General features: G+C 31.1%; 1 protein-coding gene across 1 annotated transcript; it reads left to right on the forward strand.

The window, feature by feature from the left end:
- The first annotated feature begins 132 nt into the window (after window positions 1-132).
- Window positions 133-5,569, forward strand: LOC131628003 (uncharacterized). The gene is made up of 13 exons (XM_058898871.1): window positions 133-661; window positions 770-882; window positions 1,139-1,195; window positions 1,304-1,399; window positions 1,500-1,570; window positions 2,358-2,400; window positions 3,294-3,374; window positions 3,460-3,519; window positions 3,726-3,776; window positions 4,291-4,388; window positions 4,482-4,530; window positions 4,654-4,698; window positions 4,795-5,569. The coding sequence occupies exons 1-13, from the start codon at window positions 277-279 to the stop codon at window positions 5,263-5,265; spliced, it is 1,620 nt and encodes a 539-aa protein (XP_058754854.1). The 5' UTR covers window positions 133-276; the 3' UTR covers window positions 5,266-5,569.
- Window positions 5,570-11,016: the final 5,447 nt, after the last annotated feature.

An 11,016-nucleotide genomic window follows, 5' to 3' on the forward strand; every position in this document is an offset into this window, starting at 1 on the left:
TACACCTCAGTTAAGTTAAATTTTTATAAATATTTGATTTTATAAATATTTGTTTTTTCCTTTAACCAAATCTAACCTAAGATAATAATCCAAACTAATTATCCATTATCATTATTTCTCGGAACTAATTATCCTCTTTTAAAAAAACAAACTACACGCGACTCTGATTACCTAACCTTAATTCGGCCACAACGTCACAACATAAACCCTAAAATTCAATCCCAAATTTCAAACTTTCTTCACTCTTCCACTTCGTCTTCTACCTCTTTCCTTTCAATGGAGGTTGAACCAGAGAATCTCCAGATTCCCGAAACCATTCTCTACACCACTCTCACTCCCCTTTCCCTCGCCCCTGACGATACCTTAGATTCTGACAACCACGGCCAATATTCCGTTTTCCGTAACGAAATCTCCCTCGACACGCCTCAAGTCGAATCGGTTCATTCCACCGCCCAAGATTTCTTCTCCCTCGATGTCGCCGGAGAAGATAAAGCCGAAGATAAAGACGCCCTTCCCGAGCCTGTTACGCCTGCTGAGCCGAAGAAAGCGACTCCTGAACTCGAGCCGAAGACGCCAGCGCTTGGGCCCGAGCCGACGCTAGAGAGTGGTTGGTTTCGTGGGAATTGTAAATTCAGAAGCCCCATGCTTCAGCTTCATAAAGGTATTTAATTTTAATTGAACCCGTTGGTTGTTTTTGGTGCATGTTATTTAGATGAAACCCCTTTTTTGTTTTTCTAAAAAAATTTGTACTTTGGTTGTTGGTGTTCAGAGATAGTGGATTTTTGTGAGTTTTTGTCACCTACTCCTGAAGAGAAAGCTAAACGTGACTCAGCAATAGAATCTGTGTTTGAAGTTATTAAGCATATATGGCCTCATTGTCAGGTATGGTTATCATTTAGCTGTTGCATTATCACTTCCGGGCTTATTTGGATTGACTTATTTGACTTTGGGGGAGTTCATGAAAACAATTTATCTACTGTTTCCAAATTATTTTATCTTGGCTTTTAGAAATAGCTTATACATAAGCAATTATATAATAAGGATTTAGGCTAGAAACAATTAAGTAGGATATTCATCCAATCAGAGCCTTAGTTTTATTTTTATACTTCCGATGAAAGTTTTATTTTGTTTCCTTTAGGTTGAAATTTTTGGGTCTTTCAGGACAGGGCTATATCTTCCTACTAGTGATATTGATGTAAGTCATCCTTTTCACATTGTGATGCAGAACTCAACCTTTCTTACGAATTAGTACTTGTGGCTGTTTGATTGATAGATACATTGTTAATAAATCCTTTGGCTGCAGGTTGTGATTCTGAAATCAGGTTTACCGAATCCACAGATTGGGTTGAATGCAATTTCTAAATCATTGTCACAAAGGAGCATGGCTAAAAAGATACAGGTCTGGTCTGGTTACTCAAATATCAGTGTTTTTGTTCCAATAAAAAGTGTTGTAGTGATTTTAGTAACTGTATGGTGTTTTGGTTGTTAATCTTTCTTAGGTTATTGGAAAGGCTCGTGTGCCAATTATTAAATTTGTTGAAAAGAGTAGTGGTCTTTCCTTTGATATAAGGTTTGACGACATTCTCCTTTTTGAATTTTGATTCATAGATTTGTTGTTTAAGTTTTTTCTTCTTGTTTTTTTATATGCGTATTCCCCTTAATTATGTTCACACATGTCATCATTAATTATGTTTTAGCATACTGGTCATTTATTTGGCTGTATATGATATTAGATGTTGGATGAGTTATTTAACTTGAAACTTTGTATATGCTTAATTTTTTTAGGATTTTCTATATATGCAGTAACTGCAATTAAGACTAATAAAATATATATGATGGTTTTTAATTTGTTGTCTGCGTACTGGGAAATGGGGTTTTGCAATACCATATGATATATCTGTATTGTGAAAGTTTCTTTGACTACAACAAGATATACATTCACCTTATGAGGTCATTTTGTGCTTCTTGTTCATTAATTTATCATTTGTGTACATCAGAATTCTGCTTAGTCCACTGTTTTTTGTATTTCCATTGGGAAGCCAGTTTTTGTTTTTCTTCCATGCATTTATTTTTCATATCATTAAACAGGTAAATACTTATAGGACATCGGCTATGATACCCCAGCATTATTAACTTTCTATATTAGCAATCACTACCAATTCTTGGAAGTTACAGTGACATTATTCTTTGTATACTATATTACTAGATGCATGGTCACCACATATCAAATTGTTCTGTTTTTGCTCAATTTTTGTGTGTGCATAAAACCAGTTTAACTTCTTTCAGTGCTATGTTCTTTTTCCTGTCAAAACTCAATATCACTGATTCATTTTGGTATTACATTTTTTTCCCTTCAGTTTTGACATAGAAAATGGACCCAAGGCTGCTGAATATATTCAGGTTTGCTTTTATTATTTCAACTACTTGGTTCCAAGATGCATTTTGTAATTTTGATTCGAGAGTTAGTGTACATTATCTGAGTATGTAATTTATAATTTTATCAATTTACAAAATAATTAGTCACTGTTTAAATTCCCCTGTAAATGAAAAATTGAAGAAAACAATTGTACAGATTTCTGATACATATATTTATATATGTTAATTGTTTTAAATCTCCATTAAATAAATAATAGAAAGAAATGATTGCTCAAATATGTGTTATAAGCTACTAGTATATTACAAACCGTCTTATATTGATCGGTGATAACTAGTTGATATTTAATTTCATAAACAAATACAACATCTTAGAAGCTTACAATAACACACCACTATTATGTTATTCTCCTTCCATGTGGTATTGAATACTAGCTTGTAGGTGGTACTTGAATGATTTCTTGAGTGTTCTTTTGCTTGATTAGAGTATTCTTTTACTCGAATTACATAAACAAATACAACATCTTGGAATCATCCAATAACACAATATTGCATCATATTTGAAGTTATTTTGCTTGATTAGACTATTCTAATTTCGATTTTTCATTAACTCAATATTCTATTATTTTTGTTTCAAAACCTTGAACGCGAGCCTTCTAGTGGGCAATATGTGCCTATTTCTGCATTGTACTTAAATTATCCATAATACCAATTAAGGTAAAATTCCAATAAGGAACTTTGTAAAAGGAAGCTCCAAAAATACAAACATTTTGAAACTAAGCCTGCACTCTGCGAAATTTCTCTTTCCCATTTTCCTAAAGGAATAAAAATGGAAAATAATCAATGTATGTCTTAATGACTCAGTGTTGGATTGAACATGATGTACATTCTTCTTCATGGTTTAACCATTGAATTTGCAGGAAGCAGTAGCTAAATGGCCACAACTACGGCCGTTGTGTTTGATTTTGAAAGTATTTTTACAACAAAGAGATCTTAACGAGGTATGAGTTTTTCTTGAATATGTTGTATCTCTTGCATTTTCTGGGTTCCTGTCTGCCTAATGGAAGATTCTTGAAAAGTATGCAGGTTTATTCTGGTGGGATTGGTTCATATGCTCTCCTTACAATGCTGATGGCAGTGTTACGGGTGAGCAATTCTTTAATGTGCTTATTTACTCTACCTTCATCACAAAGCTTCCTTATTCTATATATGTGCCACTTGCATATCAACAAAAATGGATCGTATATTCTTTTCTTTTTCTAATTTGCTGTAAAATATTTTGTATTGAATAAAGTTCAAGACACTGCTTTTCAACTATGTCATTTCTAATTTTTGACCATTGCATGCTTCAGAATGTCCGTCTGAGCCAAACTTCTACAGAGCACAACTTAGGGCTCCTTTTGGTGAGTATACTCTAAACAACTGTCTTACATTTTTTCGTTTCTGTAATGCCATGTAGTTATTAGTTAATGGGTTCTTTGGATAAGAGGTAAGAAATATGTTTGGGAAGTTATCAGTTAATGGGGTAGTTAGGATATCATGTATAAATAGGGAGGTTTTGTGTAGAGAAGAATGGATTAAAAGAGAATAGGAGAGAGATCTCTCCAAGGTTTTTCCTCTCTACAATAGAGTCATTGTTCTATTCATCAAATTTTAACTAATCCAAAAACCTTTCTTCCCCACTCAAAGCCTCCCTATTAACTAATATCTTCCCTAACTAATTCATTACCTCATCCTAACACCATGATTATCAAGTGATATTATTTTTATGATTTATACTGTTTTGAAAGGGAACATATGAAATAATCCTGTACTGCATGCCTTTGTTTGGAGGTCTCCTATTTGTGTTGTTAAGTAAGATATATATAAAAAATTCCGATCTGATAATGTGTTGTTTATTTTTCTTTGGGAAATTAGGTACATTTTTTCGATTTTTATGGGCGTAAATTGAATACCTCAGATGTTGGTGTATCTTGTAATGGAGCTGGCACCTTTTTCCGAAAGAGTAGTAAAGGGTAAGAAATTGGATATATTTGCAAAGAAATGTGAATTTTAATTATTCTATAAAATTTAAAACTTGTTGACCTTTCCCCTTTTTCATCTCTCAGGTTTTACAATAAGGGAAGGCCATTTCTTCTCGGCATTGAGGATCCACAGGTTCTCCTTGATTAACAACTTTTTCTTTGTAAAGTAATTGACTTGTATTATTTTGTGCATCAAGATAAATATACATATATCATAACTATAGTTGATTGACTTGATTTTCTGTGACTGAATCAGACTCCAGAGAACGACATTGGGAAGAGCTCCTTCAATTACTTCCAGGTTTGTTAGTTTGTATCCCGAGTAAACAATATTCTAGAAAATGTTGTCTTAGGCTTAAAGTTGGACTTAAATGCAATTGTTGTTGTATTCTTGCAGGTTCGGTCAGCATTTTTAATGGCTTTCACAACTCTGACAAATCCCAAGGTCATCCTGAGCTTAGGACCTAACAGGAGCATTCTTGGCACTATAATTAGACCAGATCCTGTCTTGATGGAGCGTAAAGGGGGGTCGAATGGAGAAATAACTTTTAATAGTTTGCTTCCTGGTGCCGGTGAGCCGGTACAGCAGCAGTTTGGAGAGAATGATATGTTGTGCAATTGGCAGTTAGATTACGAGGAAGAACCACTTCCACGTGGAGATGGAGATAACACCGTTGCAGAGCCCAGCACACGATCTTCCAGAAAAAAGAGAAAATCCGCCTCTAAGGACGAAAAAAATAGTGAGAAGAAGTCAAAGGAAAACGGACATTCTCGGAAAATCAAGAATGAGGAGAATGGTGCTCTGACGGAAAACGGTTCACATAAGAAACATAAGAAGAAACGGGCTAAACATCTTAGATCTAGCTGACAAAATGCTTTGGCACTGTAATTTTATCAGGGGTTTTTAGAAGTGCAAGAACAATACTGCAAAATCACAGGCAAATTTGAGGCCAACATGACCTTAGGTGAGCTTTATTTATGCCTGCCCACAGATGAGTGTCTTCCCTGTGTAACATATCAGGGATAAGGAATCATTTTCATGATTTATTAAATTTTCTTTATATAGAAATCAAAATTTTTAGTGTCGTATAGTATAAGTTGATTAGAAATGCTGTAATTTTGTTGGTCACAGTTTTTCTAGTGATTTATGAATTATTTCATTTGCTGTTTAACTAACTCTGTTAACTTTTGAACAATTTTGCTCTTAGTATGGTAGTTTTTTTTTTAGTATTTATGAATCACGTCTGCTATTATCGTAAAGGGAGATTTTTACTTGATTTAATTTTTATCAATATTTTTAAGGGTGAATTCTTATCTACCCAACACAAAAAGTTGGGTAAAGTTACCCTTAGTGTAAAATGCTTTGCAAACAACAAAATAATATATTATTTAATAATTAATTAAATAGAACAAAATCAAATGGTGTAATATAATTGGTGGAATGTATACTACTCAATTTTTTGTGATGGGTAGAGAAGTTGTCCCCATTTTTAAGAAGTTTATTATTAATGGTTATTATTAAGCTGATCACTCTTATCTTTTAATTTAGTTACCTTTCTCCAATTAAATGAGAATTCTCAATTCTCAATGCTGCTTTATTTTTGAATATTGTGTTAATTTTTTTAAATGAGAATACTCATTACCACATTATTTTTGAATATTGTGTTAACCTTTTTAAATGAAAAAAAAATTAAAAATTTAAATAATTAACATACTGATACTCAATTAAAACTATAGGGTATTTAAGAACTTGCCTATTATTAAAAACAAGTTATTTTAAAGCTTATTCTAATTAGGGTTTTTTTAACCCACATAGGATAAGAGACAATTAATACACTACTTTTTTAAATATAAATTATCATATTAATTATTATTTATGTGGATCCATTAATTGGGTGGGACAGAGAAAGTATAAAAGATTACTTTTTAAAAGAAAAATAATTAATATGGTAATTTATATGGAAAGAAATGATGTATTAATTGCTCTTATCCTATGCATAGGTTAGAAAAACCCTTCTAATTAATTAGTTTTTATTCTATATGGATTTAGTTATTGTAATAATTGAATTTAATTCTTTTATTAAATAACCAAATGGCTAATTTTAAAAATAAATAATTTATTGACCATTAATAAATAAATATCTATAAAATAATTTATAAACATGGTCAATGGTCAATAAATAATTTAATGGGCTTCTTACATAGATATTTGAGATTTTTTAATTAAAACATAATATCACTCGTTTTTGTGAGACTTCTTAAAATTATTTCAAAATATATTTTTTTATTATGCTCCATTCTTTAAATTTTTTTAAACAAAAATAAATAAATTTTTCAAAAAAAATTCTTAAATAATAAAGTACTCATATTTCAAAAAACCATGACAACACAGAGCACATATCAATTCAATCGACGCATGCATTTAAAAAATAGAGATAATGTTAATTGAATTGACGACTGTATATGAATATGAAAGCGCCAATTGAATTGACGATACCGCATGACACTAACCATGTTGTGCCACCAAATTCAATTGACAAATCCATATGCAACTGTTAATTTATTTGACGTTTACTCTAATTTTTCTAATGCAACGCCAATTGAATTGATATATAATTTTATTTTTGTTATTAATACTTTGAAAATTAGTGAGAATTTTTTTTTTTAAAACATGATTGTTTGACTTTGATAAAAAATTTCTCTTGAAATCTTAATCTACTGCTGATAAATATTAAATATTTATTTTGAATGATTTACAACAAAATATTGACCGAATATAATATACATATGACCTATAAATTTATAATTGTCTAACATTTGACATATATAATCATCAGAGTCGTTCCTGATTTTTTAGAGGCCCTGGGCGAATAATAGAAATTGAGTCGTAATAAAAAATTGAGTAGTTAATTTTGAATTTTATTTTCTTTTTTTTGAGTTTTATTTTTTTCTTCCGTTTCAAAAAAAGGAGAAGGTCATAGTGTGACTCAAAGAGAATGGTGGTGGCAGCGGCGTAGTGTGTTCGTTGGAACGTGGGACACAAAGGTTCGACAGTAAAGAACTAACAAGGAGATAGATACGTGAAAATGTAAGTGTGCATTAAAATCGATGCAATCAAATCAAATGAACGCATTGAATTAGAGTGTTACATAAAAAAATTGTTGAATATACAATTCCACAAATGATAATGAATTATATTTAATCATAGAAATTTGATACTCCCTCCGTTCCTTTTTAAGTGTCATTTTAGCAAAAAGCTCTTCCACCAAGATAGTGGATTATTAGAGTTATTTTTCCTATCATACCCTTATTTATTTTTCTCTTTCCAAATAAATTCATTTATACACTCTCTTTTTCCAATAACTAATTGAAAAATGTGAGGTGGAGTTATTGAGAAAATAAGGGTATAATTGACAAATTATAATATTAAATTATAAAACGACACTTAAATAGGAACAAAAAAATTCTTCTAAAACGACACTTAAAAAGGAACGGAGGGAGTAATAAATTGTATGTAATTATAAATAACATTAAAATTTATTTTAAATATTTAAATAAAATTTAAAAATTATAAACATTCAAAATTTAAAAATAATTTTAAATAATTCAATAGAGCCTAAAAACTTTAAGACATAATATTAAGAGCCTCAAAATTTTATTAAAATTGATATATAAATAAAAGGGAAGCTAAACTAGTTAACAAATTAAAAAAACGTTATAAATATTATATCAACTTAGATTAACTCTAATCAAGTTAATTAAAAAAATAATAATTTATATCTTGTGGGATGTAATTTTTTTTAGTTATATTAAATACATGGTTATATGTGGTAGTAAATCAATAATGAAAGGAGTTTTAATTTATATGTTTGTTATATGTTGTCGGATGCAGATTTTTATATAGTTATATTAATGCATAGTTAATACATAGTTATATGTTGTAGACGTGTAGTAAAACATTTTTAGTTATTTTCATACATAGTTATATGTAGTAAAACAGTGAAGCACAAGATATCACAGGGAGTCGAACCAACACCACTATTGAACTTAGGCACGCTTCTAACCACCACGCTAGATATTCGATGTGTAATTATTTTAGCAAACATAATATTTATTATTTATCTTGTATTAATTTTTTAATTGATAACGAGGTCCTCAATTTTTTGAGGCCCTGGGCCATGGGCCTGCTTGCCCTGGCCCAAGACCGGCCCTAATAATCATATATGATTAAGTCGACAAATAAAATTTGAAATATACATTAAGTTAAAAGTATAAATATTTTAATTGTAAGATTAAAAAAATGATTAAAACTAGTAATAACAAAGAGTGGGATAAGTAGACTTAACTGATTGTACAAGTAAAGTGAAAAATTGTGAATTATGTATTAAAGAAAATATATTAGATAGAGAGTATTCAAATCGTTAGAGGTAAAAGATTATTTATAAAAATTATAAAATAAAATATTTTTATTTTTTTTTGAAATTAATGAGTTGAATAAAAATATAGTTTTTAATATAATATCACAAAATCGTTTGATTACCACAACATGTTTGTGCAGCCTACCATCCATAAATGTGATGGTTATTAGGAGCATTGGGCCAAATTGATGGAGAACTTCCCTCAAGCAAAGGAATTAAGGAGCCTGGTAGAAGATGAAATAATTGTGATTCCGAAGCCATTAGAAGCAGAGGCAACACTCATTGGAGAAGTAGAATTGAAGGTTAAGAAAGTGAAGAATTATCTTTATCAAGCTATACATAGAGAAATCTTGGAGATCATTCTTAACGATGAATCATCTAAGCGGAAATGAGATTCGATAAAGCATAAATTCAAAGGATCAACTAGAGTGAAGAGAGCACACCTTAAGGCTCTTAAAAATGAGTTAGAAACCTTAAGAATGAAGGAAGGGGAGATAGTTAATGCTTACTTTGGAAGAACACTCTCCGTTGCTAAGAAAATAAAGGCATGTGGAGAAAATGTAAAAGAAATCAACATCATAGGAAAGATCTTACGCTCTTTAGTTTCCAAATTTCATTATGTTGCGTGTTCTATTAAGGAATCAAATAATATGGATACTCTAACTGTCGATGAACTCCAAAGTAGTCTCTTAATTCATTAATAGAGAATGATATGCCTAATTGAAGAAGAGCATGCCTTAAAAGTGACATATGAAGCTTGATGTGGAAAAGTCAGAGGCATAACTAGGGGTCGAGGAAGAGGAAGACAACTTGTTGTCAGGTCAAAAGTGGAATGCTATAGGTGCCATAGTTTGGGGGGCATTATTAATATGAATGTACCAGTTTGGAGAAGAGAGATCTGGAATGCTAAAAACCGAATAATTCTCAACATGGTGAGATATTTACCTAAAGAGAAGAAGCCACCTCAAAAGCTTTGTTAAGATGTTGTACAATGAACCTGTCATATTCTAAACCTACGTCCCATCGCCTTTTTGAAAAACAAATCTCTAGAAGAATGCTAAAGTGGTTTTATACCCAACGTTGATTATTTCAGGGTCTTTGGATGCATTGACAATATCCATATACTTGATGCTAGGAGACAAAAAATGGATGCTAGAAGAAAAAAAAAAGTGTTGATAGTTTTCAGTGATGAATCAAAAGGGTACAAGATGATAGATCCTTGTACAAATAAAGTAGCAATCATCGGAGATGTAGTGTTTGAAGAAGGTGAAAAATGGTATTGGAAAAACACATCAGAAAATACAAACACATGGCGTTTTGGATTGGGGAGAAGCTTATGAAGAGACATACAATCAAGAGGAGGAAAGTGAACACGAAGCTGTGCTAAATGAATATGAAGGAAATACAACAACCTTAAATCATGAAGATGACAAGACCATCTCAAATGATGTAACAACCTCACAAGATCAAATAGAGGAAGACACCGATTCCACTGATGTTGTTATTAATGATGTTGCTGCCTGACCAACTTGAAGAAGAAGAACTCTGACTTTTATAGAAGATTATGCCAATAAAGAAGGGATCTCATATAATAGGGTACAAAACTTCTCTCTTTTTATTTATGAATCTAATTTGTCGTCTTATGAACAAATAGTAAAATCAAAGAAATGGAGGAAGGCAATAAATCTTGAGAACAAAGCAATAGAGAAGCTGGCATTAAGGTACATATGACATTTTTTATTTAAAAATTGGCTGAATAATCAATTGCCACGTTGGAATTTTTTTAAATGACATATTTATCACTTTTAAAATTATGAGATGGAAATTTTCTTAACTACATTTTAACAAAGAACCCTAACATATTCTCTCTCCATTATAAAAGTTCTGTCTTCTTAGTGCCATTGTCATTGAATTCCATTTCCACCCTTTCTCTACTTCATCTATGTTGAATTGTTGTGCTTGCAGCTTTGTGTCACAAAATAATTTTTTTTTCGCATTTGAGTCAGAAGGAAAAATCTTTGCTTTTTCTCGTCCCAAACTGTGTGTATTAAAAGGTGCATGTGGTCCAAACTGTCATTTTTGGTCCCTCAACTTTTTCAGCTCAGGTTGGTCCACATGTTTCCATTTGATTTCTCAATATTTTATTTGAATATTAATTTAGGATTTATCCTTTCATTAGTGTTTGTCGTAATCTATTATTT

The sequence above is a fragment of the Vicia villosa genome, unplaced genomic scaffold (assembly GCF_029867415.1).
Source record: "Vicia villosa cultivar HV-30 ecotype Madison, WI unplaced genomic scaffold, Vvil1.0 ctg.000418F_1_1, whole genome shotgun sequence".
NCBI classification, from domain to species: Eukaryota; Viridiplantae; Streptophyta; class Magnoliopsida; order Fabales; family Fabaceae; genus Vicia; species Vicia villosa.